Genomic DNA, 12,561 nt, shown 5'->3' with positions numbered 1-12,561 from the left:
GACTATCATGACATTTCAAACATTTCATTCGAATGTTGAAATAAACCAATGGGTTGAAGATACTGAAGAAGTCATAGATGGCGATCTTGAGCATGAGACTATAGATGATAGGACCAGAGTGATGGAAAAGTCGATATCAACCCTAACAAAATCAAACACGTCGACGAAATAAAATATTTTACGTTGGGATTGCAATGGGCAGAAAAGAATAATATTGGAATTACTGAGATTCTGCTCCTGAAAGATATACAGGAAAAGGCTATAATTAAGCATTCTAGAAGAATGCTGCAAGAAAAATCACTTCCAGTAACCTTTTAATAGAAAATGCCATTGAAACTGTGGAAGTAGATAGCCAGGACCATTGTTTCGGTGGGCCTGAATTATCACCCTCTAATGCTATATCTTTACCAAGCTGCTCGAAAGATGTCAGTACCCCTTCGAGGAGTTATGGAAAGAAAAGATAAATTTCTGAGGACATAGATATGGAAGTATCAAATACTTTAAAGGAGATGAAAGATATAAGATCACAGGCTCCTACAGAAGATGAGGATGACGTTTTCTGTCGGGCTGTTGCTGGTGAGTTGAAGAAAATAACAGATGTGAAAGAAAAGCAAAGAAGAAAGGTGAAAATAATTTGATTGCAATTGGGAATGAAAATTCTTCAATTTTTAAAACTTATTTTTTTTTGTAGTTGAAGAAGTTAAAACTCGATGGAGGACGTTTAGAGAAAGATTCGTCAAGGAGAACAAAATCCATGAGTATAACACAAAAAGTGGGCAGAGTCAGGAGGAGCCAAGCTCTTGAGAGTGGTTTGAAGCCATGAGTTTCCTTAATCCTCATGTAAAGGCAAGAAAAACCACTTCCAGTAACCATTCAGAAAATGCCATTGAAACTGTGGAAGTAGATAGCCAGGACCATTATTTCGGTGGGCCTGAATTATCTCCCTCTTTTGCTATATCTTTACCAAGCTGCTCGAAAGATGTCAGTACCCCTTCAAGGAGTTATGGAAAGAAAAGAAAAATTTCTGAGGACATAGATATGGAAGTATTAAATACTTTAAAGGAGATGAAAGATTTAAGATCACAGGCTCCTACGGAAGATGAGGATGACGTTTTCTGTCGGGCTGTTGCTTGTGAGTTGAAGAAAATAACAGATATGAAAGAAAAGCAAAGAAGAAAGGTGAAAATATTTTTAATTGCAATTAGGAATGAAAATTCTTCAATTTTTAATACTTAATTTTTTTTGTAGTTGAAGAAGTGAAAACTCGATGGAGGACGTTAAGAGCAAGATTCGTCAAGGAGGACAAAATCCATGAGTATAACACAAAAAGTGGGCAGAGTCAGGAGGAGCCAAGCTCTTGAGAGTGGTTTGAAGCCATGAGTTTCCTTAATCCTCATGTAAAGGCAAGAAAAACCACTTCCAGTAACCTTTTAATAGAAAACGCCATTGAAACTGTGGCAGTAGATAGCCAGGACCATTGTTTCGGTGGGCCTGAATTATCTCCCTCTATTAGGGAATCCAGACCACGTGACTTTTCAACTTCCAATATGGCGGTTAGTTGGCAAGCAAAGATTTGTGTTTCATTCTGAACTGAGTTTTCAAGCAACGTGCAGGTAGTTTTAATACTTCTGTTAGTAATTTTAGTTATTATTTATTCTTCTTCAGTGTTAAAACTGTTAAATCTACAGCGTTTCAACATGCACTTAATGCTTACTTAATAAAGGTATTGCAGGAAAACCCAGACCTTGGTCAAAGGTGAATATGAACATTCTCTTGAATTTTATTCTTACTCTGTTAACGAGTACAATTTACATAAATCCTAATTTCTTTGTAGGTATATATTGAAGTTAGCAATGATAAACAACGTGGACCCATTCACATTTAAGACTTCTGAAATGGATTATAGTGTTGATGGCATTCCACCAGTCAGTTTCCCTGATATCTTTTCATATATCGTTTTAACACATAGTTTCTACACCAATGAACAAATGAAAGCTTACAAAACCCTTGATGCCCATAAGTACTTTTCAGCAGGTTTTGTCCTGAAAGTAGGAACAAGGATTATGAATAATTTTTATGTTATGGTTGGAAAGGTAAGTTTTTATGATTATAACTGTATAAATATCCTGTTTACAATACATATATAAGTTATTATAATGATGTTTTTGATCTGTTTTCTATTACTAACTTTAATATTATCTTTTTTAGGTGAAGCATTCACAAAGAGCCAATGCTAAACCACTTGAGGCATGGTGTATTATTACGAAAGATGGGTCAATTTCAAATGGCCACTGCTCATGTATGGCAGGTAACAGTGAAGTGTGTAGTCACATTGGTGCTTTATTATTTGCTGCTGAGTATGCTTTTAGAAATAAAAGTACAGTCTCATGTACCGATGTGGCTGCTTTATGGCCCATGCCATCACTTGCTACGGTAGTGCCGATTATCCCAATTTCGGAAATGGACTTTGGAGCAATGGCTGGTCCTATACCTAGGGATATATCTGTACCCCCAATGGAAACAGAAGATATCACAAATCTATTGAAAAGAATTGAGGACATAGGTCAGACTGCTAGTGTCATGAGGATAGTGGAGCCATTTGCTAGCAAGTTAAATAAAGCTGTAGAGGTGACATTACCAAATCTTTTCAATATTTTCGATGAGACATACATCTCCGAAAAATACACTGAATTGATGGAAATATTTAAAGCAATCAGTTTATCTTTGACTGCTGAAGAAGTTTTGTTGATTGAGCAACATACTCGTGGCCAACATGCGTGCAACAATTGGCATGTACAAAGAGCAGGACGCATAACAGCATCAAAATTCAAAGCTGTCTACAGAACTAATAAAGAATCCCCATCATTATCTCTGATCAAGAGCATATGCTACCCAGTAAATGCATCATTTACATCAAAAGCCGCATTGGGGATTGCGCCATGAAAATGTTGCTGTGGGAGAGTATCAGAAGCAGATGGAAGAAAAACACGAGCATTTCAGTGTAACAGATGTAGGCATATTTGTGAGTTCAAAGTGGCCACAATTGGGAGCATCTCCAGACAGACTCGTAAGATGTGAATGCTGTTTGGGAGGAGGGTTGAAGGTGAAGTGTCCTTATCTTCTTCATACCAAAGGCACAAAGGATATAAAGGAATATGCGAGAAGTAAAAACAGTTGCATAGAACTGAGGCATGATAATACCATAAATTTGAAAAAAGATCACACCTACTATTATCAGGTACAAATGCAAATATTTATTTGTGATTTAAATCATTGTGATTTTGTAATTTGGTCTCCATCCTTCTTTTTTAAAGAAAGGATATTTCCAGATTTGGAGTTTTGGAACCAAAATTCCCAAATCGCGCTGAAATTTCACCGTGAAGTAATTATGCCTGAGCTCTTAGGAAGATATTTCACCCGAAGTGAAGGAAGCGAAGGTTAATTATTGGTGTACATGTAAGGATGTTGACGATGTAGATAGCCAGGACCATTGTTTCGGTGGGCCTGAATTATCTTCCTCTATTGTTATATCTATACCAAGCTGCTCGAAAGATGTCAGTACTCCTTCAAGGAGTTATGGAAAGAAAAGAAAAATTTTTGAGGACATAGACATGGAAGTATTAAATACTTTAAAGGAGATGAAAGATTTAAGATCACAGGCTCCTACGGAAGATGAGGATGACGTTTTCTGTCGGGCTGTTGCTTGTGAGTTGAAGAAAATAACAGATATGAAAGAAAAGCAAAGAAGAAAGGTGAAAATATTTTTAATTGCAATTAGGAATGAAAATTCTTCAATTTTTAATACTTAAATTTTTTTTGTAGTTGAAGAAATGAAAACTCGGTGGAGGACGTTAAGAGCAAGATTCGTCAAGGAGAACAAAATCCATGAGTATAACACAAAAAGTGGGCAGAGTCAGGAGGAGCCAAGCTCTTGAAAGTGGTTTGAAGCCATGAGTTTCCTTAATCCTCATGTAAAGGCAAGAAAAACCAGTAACCTTTTAATAGAAAATTTCATTGAAACTGTGGAAGTAGATAGCCAGGACCATTGTTTCGGTTGGCCTGAGTTATCTCCCTCTATTGCTATATCTTCACCAAGCTGCTCGAAAGATGTCAGTCAAGGAGTTATGGAAAGAAAAGAAAAATTTCTGAGGACATAGATATGGAAGTATTAAATACGTTAAAGGAGATGAAAGATATAAGATCACAGGCTCCTACGGAAGATGAGGATGACGTTTTCTGTCGGGCTGTTGCTTGTGAGTTGAAGAAAATAACAGATATGAAAGAAAAGCAAAGAAGGTGAAAATATTTTTAATTGCAATTGGGAATGAAGAATTAATAGTTTAATTAAAATCATATTTTTGAAATGTTTTTTTATTTATCGAAAACAATTATCGAAAACATAAACAAATTTGGCTCCTTTTGTATCACTCTCAAAGTTGAAAGGTGAATTTATAAAAAATATGAAGGTGAAAAATTTATTTTTTCTTGTCTAGACTGTGATAAGATATATGTAGGCCAAACCAGACAACATTTACAGAGTAGAATTAAACAGCACAAATATGATATTAGGGACATTAAGAATAGTGAAAAGACAGCTTCGTGTTCCCATTATTTCGAAGATGAACACAAACTTGATTTTTCTAATGTAAAAATATTAGATAACGAGCAACATTTTAAGAAAAGAAACAATTTGAAGATGATACACATTAACATCAATATCTCTGTGAATTTTAGGTCTGATACTGAATTTGGAGGACACTGAATAGCTATATGTATGCTATCTATTGCACTTAAAGTGTGGGGAAAATTCCACCAATCTTCAAATTGTTCAGCAATTTTGTGGAAGTCTTCTAAAGTCAAAGGCTTCATTACTAAGCCATTTAATATACTCCATAAAGTTTTTGTAGTTTCCTCGATTACTAGGGAAACTGTTGATCTACCAATTTTATATCCTGAAGCTAAACTGAATAAGGAGTCACCATGCGATAATAATCTACAATTAAATTTATCACGTGGAACTTGTATGATCAACAATCAGACAACTCTCTTTTCTTCTTTCAACAACAATTTTTTGTATTATTTTTTGGTTTATAATGTATGTTCTACCATAGAAACTTATGATCAACCTCAATTTCTATTAGTGACAATCACATTTTGGTTTGTTCAATAAATAAGGTCAATATTTAGCAAAACCTATCTTGTGTCTCTCCCCTATGTTGATAGGAAAAATAATGAAAAAAACAACGCGAATTGTATGCAGTAGATGTACTCTACCAATGTGTCGTGACTTTTGGTTATACGTTTTCAAGAATTGCGTTCAAAACACTTATTTTCATGCAGTTCCACAAAAAACAACTCAATTTTTTTTCATCTGATTCGATATGGTATAAGCAGAAATCATAGAAACCTGAAAAATATGCATTTTCCTTCGGTTTATAAGTTTTTCAAACAATTTCCAGTTCTGCTAACGAATTTCGTTAAAAATTCACTATTTTTTCTTTCAATATTGAATTCAAAATTATGAAGATGAGCATATACATACAGGGTGTAGCGTAATGAACGGATAATATGGTACCTACCTGCGGGAAGGTGTATGTAGGTGTATGTGTTTTATGTTCAGTTAAAGTCCCTCGGCTTTCGAGATATTTCTGAGAGCGTTCGTGAGTGTCAGAGTAAGAAAAAACATGCCTATTTCATTGAGGTTACGAAATGGTATAGCATTGACAAATTGTCAGGACTTTTTTCATTTCTTTCTCGTTTTTTGCCTATTTTCTAATGAATAACCGCTGATATATCTATTGGAGATGATTCCCTAATATAAGGTTCCTGTAACGTTCCTCGAACGACTGAAGAACGGAAAAATCATCTTTTGGAAGACCGAACATGGTCGAAACTCACCCTATACGAAACAAAATTTGGAATATTATCAATTTCAGTACTGTAGGGAATTTTAACTGCTCTGAAATGAGACATGCAAGCACAATAAAGCATGTCATTCATTAGAAGGTGTAGAGCATGTATTAGAGCCCATGGTGGCTACTTTGAACACTTTTCTTGGAATTTAATTCAATGAAATGAGACTTATTATTATTTAAATTGTTATTATTCTCTCTTTCATTTCATGATTGAACTCCACAGTTATGAAATCAATATTTTCAAAATAGTCTAGAGTAATGAAGTTAATTCAAGCAAAAAAAGTCATTTGGGATAGGAATTTAATCTTAGCTAAGATTTACTAATTCTTGAAATTCACTTAAAAACTCATTGCAAGTAATAAAAATTTATTTTGTATCAAATGCTGAAAATACAGTGACTTATACCATTTTGGCATCTCACTGAAACAGGCATGTTTTTTTTTATGGCATGTAACCATATTTTTCTTGAGAGGAGTTTATGCCACGGGACTTTCTCGCTATCCGTAAAGGGGGAAAGACTACCAGAATGTGGGGTGTTGCCGGAACACTTGAAGGATAAGTAAAAGTTACTTATATGAAAATAGTTTCCTCTTTCTTCTTTTTTCAATTTCACCATGATACGAATTGTAGCCAATGGCTTTCGAGACATGAATGAATATTTGTTCTTCAATGAAACATTTTTTTTAATTTTTTTTCCGTTTGACGAATACAAAAATTTCTGACTTTCCGAGGTGACGAATTGATTGAATTGAATTATAATGAAAACCCCATAAAAATTAGTGGTTTCTGACGTAAGATATTCATTCTCTTTTTTTGAACTTACCACTAAAACGGCGGTGACCCCTCTTAACACGCAAGATTAAATTTAGAAGAAAAAAAAAGGGAAACAAGAAATTTGAGTTGGATCTTTGTTTGAAAAAACTTTGGATGCGCCCCGAGCATCGTGATTTACATTCGATAGCGCATCTCTCCAGGAATACTTTCCAAAAAACAGATTGAGAAAATTCATTATTTCGAGTCTTGCCAACAAAAAGAGTGGCAAAGGGTTTAAGTTTTTTGAATTTTCGAAAATGTCGAATATCTGGAAAACCGAGGGACATTTACTTAACTAAAACTTATTACTCTGAAGCGCACAACGTCCTCTATACCACATTATCAATTAATTATGCCACGCCCTTTATATAGGCTATTCCAAAATAAGTGTATCAACAGAACTGTAGTTTCTCAAGAAAGTTAACATTTATTTTTCTTTTCCATTTTTTCTTCCGGGTCTTCGTTTCTGAGATACAGGGAGTTGAAAATGTATATTATATTTTTCTTTAGTTTTTTGCTAATATCTCAGGAACTGTTTGAATTACAGAATTGAGGTTTTGTACACACATTGTCACTAATAAAAAACTACTTTTTTGCACTACACTCTATGTTATTAGACGTGTCAGCGGCAGAGATATTGAATTTACACAAAGCTTTTGCACCACTGGACCAATTTGCATTTGCACAACTAATTATGATGCGCCAATGTGTTTTACATGAAAAAGGACTCCTGGTTCATTGCTCGTTTTAGAGAAAACTAGCATTTTATGATCGAAAACAATTTATAAACGCATTGTAAATTTCTTGTATTTGGAAAAATGAGTAGTGATAATTAACAAGATTATTAATTTCAACAAAATTGGACAACTAGGTTTTCAAGTTTAAATTGCAAAGTTATTTTTCATTATTTTTAGCGACCATAATTAACAAGATACCCTGTATCTCGCAAACGAAGACGCGGAAGAAAAAATGGAACAGACTTTTGAACCTAATAATGACAGATATGAATTCCTTTCATATATAATGAATATTCTTTGAGCATCATTCCTGAAAACAACCCTTAAACATCTCACTCGGAAACTTTTCCGCACTCGACTGCTTGACTTACAGTTTCCTTCGGAAAGTATCGCTTTCCAAACTTGTTACGAACAGCATTTTTCTTTTCAACCGAGAATGTTAATCTTGACATTGCGAAAATTTCTGACGTTCAGTGCGGAAAAGGAACAGCGGGGTTTCTTTTCCGCACGCATTCGGAAAAATTCTACTTTCCAAACGTCAATGAGTGTGGAAAGTGATACTTTCAGTAGTGGGACAAAAAAACTTCCCCATAACATTCAATGTCCCGACTCTTCTATGTAATAATAAAAATGATAATAATTTGAGTATAGAGATTTAGGAAACTTCCCTATGTGAAAATAAGACAGTCAACCTAGATACCTTAGCCTCGAAATTGAATGGTTCATCATTGTGGAAGCTAGGTCATTTTATTGTCGTTACGAGCCTGCCAGTAATAATATAAAAATTAATAGACTCCAAAAAGTAGAAAAAAACATTGAATAAAACATTGATGAAACTGATATTTCAGATTGAAACTTTTTTGAGCTTTGATTTTGTCAGATAGCTTCGAAAAGAAATCAGATCAAGCTTGCATTATACAACTGAGATCAATGAAAGCTTTCAATTCTTGACGTATGACGAATCCACTCAGGACACTTTGGGTAATAAGAAATGCTTGAATAATTATTTTGCACTCAGGCGTTTCTTATGAAGAACTCCCATAATTGACCTTTTTTTTTTCAAATAAGTCCATATTTATATCATCGTAGTTGCGTGCCTCATAGTGCCTGGAAATTGAATCCTGTGGATTCAGGCTCAAGCACGACTTTGCGTAAAGATCATTATTTTTGAGTCAATTGGGGTTCATTTGATCCTCCTTCTGTCATCCAGTATTGAAAGCGTTTCATCGTTCATAGATCTGAATTTATTTCCATGCAGGCAGGCCCAAGCCTCGATCTGACCTCAAGGCAAAATTATTTCTGTATCGATATTTCAATACATTGAAATATGTTCGAATACAGTTTCCCATTGAAAAATTTACTAGTGCAACATCCGTCGATCTGAAATATGGCAAACGTGTGATAGATCTGAAATGTCAGTTTGCATTACATACATGAAAGATTTATGGAAGTCAGAAGTTCAGACGATGACCTCATAAAATTGGAATTATATCCGACTAATGGCTCGCACCTCATCTTAGTTCAGACTCGTATTATAACTGCTATCAAAGAGATATCGGAGACTATTTTTCGATTACAAATATTATTGGCATGACTATCTCAACTAATGCTTGGTGATTAATATTTCGGGCATAAGTATCCTGATGGACTTTAAATGGTGAAAAAGATCTCACTTGATCAGGAACGTTTCCGAAATTTCAGTTCAATTTTATGTCAACCGAATTTTATAACCTTTTTTTTATTGGAACGTTGATGAAACGATTAAGGGCAAGTAATATCTTGTCAATCTCCGTTTAAATACTTAATTCACTCATTCAGTATTTACTCTTGCAATTTCTCTCGTAAATACTCTTTTTTTATTGAAGAACATCTAGATGTCACTGTGCCTGTTTTTATTCCAATTAAATTGCTTATGCAATGAAAATATCATGTTTAATTTCAATGTCTATAATACTACAAATTTGTTTTTTCGACGCGAAAGAAATTTATGGGATCAAGAATTTTCATGTTATTTTGGTACATAAAACTCCTGGCGCAATGACATCTGTGATTATGTTCTATATAATGCAACAATTTCCATAATGTATAAAATTGATAAATATTCAAGTTGCATTCAGAGTAGTATAGCAGCACGGTTTCGAGTACAATAAGGGTAGTTTTCAGTTCAAATTGGTAAGTAGCAAGGTGTTAAACCATCCAAACTTTCCTTTTTTTCTACAACCACTTCTACCCTGTAATCATTAGATAGTAGCATAACCTATAACATAAGTAATAGGTACAATATTGCAGCTCAACATTGAGATGATGAAAATATGAATATAAACATGAGACAACTTCTTATATACAGGATGTTTTTAGCTTTTCTTTGCAGAAGGTAGAACTCATCAAAATAAGTCGTTTCACCAAGAATTGTCTCTATAAAATATCCAGGATGGCTGAGATACAACCCCAAGAAATTCGACAAAATTTCAATGAATTTCGAGTACGGGACTGTGGAAGGTGACTCCGGATTCGGAAAAACAAAACAAAACATAAACATATGGCTGGACAATGAATGGTTCAGTACCAAGTTCAACGGATTAAAGGCATCAGGTCACTTTAGAGAATAATAATTGTTGTATCCTGCGATTTAGGTTGAAAAAAAATGTAGAAAATCGAGGCAGTTTCATGAAAGTGCTTATGTTAGTTATGTTGAAAAAGTTCTATGATGTTTCCCCATTTCATCCTATTTTTACGACGATTGTTGGAATGTTCGAACAAGAAGATTGTGATGCCCATTGTGAAAAAATTCGTGAATAATTTAGACGAATTTTATTGGTGAGATTTCATTGATTTTATTTATTTTTATATTTTATTAGTTTTATTCTATTTTTTACACTTGTGTCCTGAGTCTCTTCTGTCAGTTGGTATCGAAATGAGCCATTTCATTAAATCGTGTAAGTTAAGAAATAATGAGAACAATTCGGCAATCCTAAGCTTCCATTTTCATTGCCACGTGAATATCGAACGAGCCAATATACTAAACGATACAACATGAGAATAATGTCCTCCACTCCCTTCTCCTCTGAAAAATTTGAGGTCGTCGGCATACAATAGAAAAATGCAATTTTTGAAACACTTTCCTATAGTGTTTAAATATATAATAAAAAAGAGTGGTCCCAGGTGAGAACCCTGGGGCACCCCTGAATTATTACAAAATGTGCTTTACGATAATTCAATTAACAAACGGTCTAGGGTCGTATTAGGATCTATTTCATTTCGAAAGTTTTTTATAGGTGATTTTTGGTGAAACGCTTCCCAGGTGACCAGTAACATATCTGTTATGTTTTCTTGTGGGATCGAATGGGGAACTTTGTTTTATGTGTTATTTTTCTGCGTCTGAAACGATATTTGGGATGTACCTGTGCTGTATCCAAATTATATTCACATTTTGTAAATTTCATGTTCCCGCTCCTTGATATCTACGTGACAATTTGTAACATTGTTCTTCCTTTGCCATGTATCATGTTGAGATCACGAACAGAGCATGACACCATAAGCGGTTTGACATGTTTAGAGTTCATTTATTCTAAAAAAAAAATGAAAAATTAAAGTAAGGACCCTAACGAAGTGTATTTGTTATATCATTAGCAATAACAAAACGCATTCATTTATCCATGATCACAGGCCACTTGGATATAACCTCACTTTTCTAGACATTGTGAGTGAATGTTAACATGCAGGTGCGATTCTCAACTTTGCAAAAAGCAATAAAAATGAAAAGGTGAGTTTTTCGAGCAACAGAAAATGTTTTGTTGTTTGTCATAACCTCTAGTTCGTATGTACTATAATAGATTTGCACTTTCTATTCAATTTCACCTTTTTTTCAACACCAATTGTTTCGGAACCATATCTGGGTTCGTATGCATTCTTCGCTTTTTTCTCTCAGACATATGTCGTTTTGTATGCATACAAGCATGATTATCAATTACGCACGCGGATATGGTTTCGCTTCAATTTGCTTCACGTTTTCCTCATGCTAAGCTGTCTTTTTCTTTCTTAGTGGTAGAGTAGACCCTGCGTGGATTTTGTGACGAAAAAATAAACCTAGACTCTTATTTATCTCTGGTGCCTTCAAACAAGCCGTTTCGGGACACCTGCGCAAAGCAAATGGCTCTTCCTTGTAAACGGGGTCGTCCATTGGCTAATTCAGTGACCAGTTCACCACTATCGAGGCGCCTTGGAAGTCCATCAGTTTATTCAAGCCCTAGGACACCAACTCAGAGGAAGAAAATGAGAAAAGCATCAGGACCTACCCCTGACCGCTGTGAGGACTGACAATATTGGACACTTGCCAATGTGGCAGAAAAATCGTCAAGTTTGTTCAATGAAAACTTATACTAAATATAAGGTATTTTTATGTTATAATGACAAGAGGAATTGTTTGATTAAGTTTCATCAAAATGCAAATAGATCACGGAGAATATATTCAAGAAGTAGCTGCACGGCAACTTAGCTACACAATGGCAGCAGCCATATTTGTGTTTTGTGGCAGATCATATTCCATCTTTCATCTACTTCGACTATTTCGACTGAATTCAGCTAAGTCAACCTTTAGTTCCATTTCTGATTGATTATAATTTTTATAACATACATTCATACCCAAAGATCCAATTCTTCACGGAATAAGTTCATTTTGTAAAATTAAATCCTTGAAATATCCTAGTGTAATTTATAGATTAATTCAAAGGAATAAGGAAACTTCAAAAAATATTTTTCATCATAAAAAAGAAGAGCAGGCAATTCGAAAAACAAAAAATTACACTTTATTGAAACAATTGTGAAAAGTAACATTTCTTATGAAGCGTTGAGATCATATAGATGTGAATCTAGTGATTTTCGAAAAATATGTCAAGGACTCGGATTGGGCAATAGAAAAATATGTGGAAAAAAACAGATATGTATACTATTATTATAGAAAACATATCGCAGGTATGAAAGCGCGTCAAAATAAACGAAATTCTTCACCATTTAGTGAACACTGCAATGTAAAAAAAACTTATATCTGTTCAACGCCAGGAATCGAGTCAGAAAAAAAATAGTAGTTCCCTTAGTTT

At 34.4% G+C, this 12,561-nt stretch overlaps 1 protein-coding gene across 1 annotated transcript; it reads left to right on the top strand.

The window, feature by feature from the left end:
- Nucleotides 1–1,724: 1,724 nt before the first annotated feature.
- Nucleotides 1,725–3,807, top strand: LOC123307674. The gene is made up of 3 exons (XM_044890076.1): nucleotides 1,725–1,755; nucleotides 1,835–2,093; nucleotides 2,209–3,807. The coding sequence occupies exons 2-3, from the start codon at nucleotides 1,854–1,856 to the stop codon at nucleotides 2,941–2,943; spliced, it is 975 nt and encodes a 324-aa protein (XP_044746011.1). The 5' UTR covers nucleotides 1,725–1,755; nucleotides 1,835–1,853; the 3' UTR covers nucleotides 2,944–3,807.
- The last annotated feature ends 8,754 nt before the right edge of the window (nucleotides 3,808–12,561 follow it).

The sequence above is a fragment of the Coccinella septempunctata genome, chromosome 2 (genome assembly GCF_907165205.1).
Source record: "Coccinella septempunctata chromosome 2, icCocSept1.1, whole genome shotgun sequence".
Lineage (NCBI taxonomy): Eukaryota > Metazoa > Arthropoda > Insecta > Coleoptera > Coccinellidae > Coccinella > Coccinella septempunctata.
Note: the sequence above shows the minus strand (reverse complement) of the source record. Positions and strands in the feature narration are given on the sequence as shown.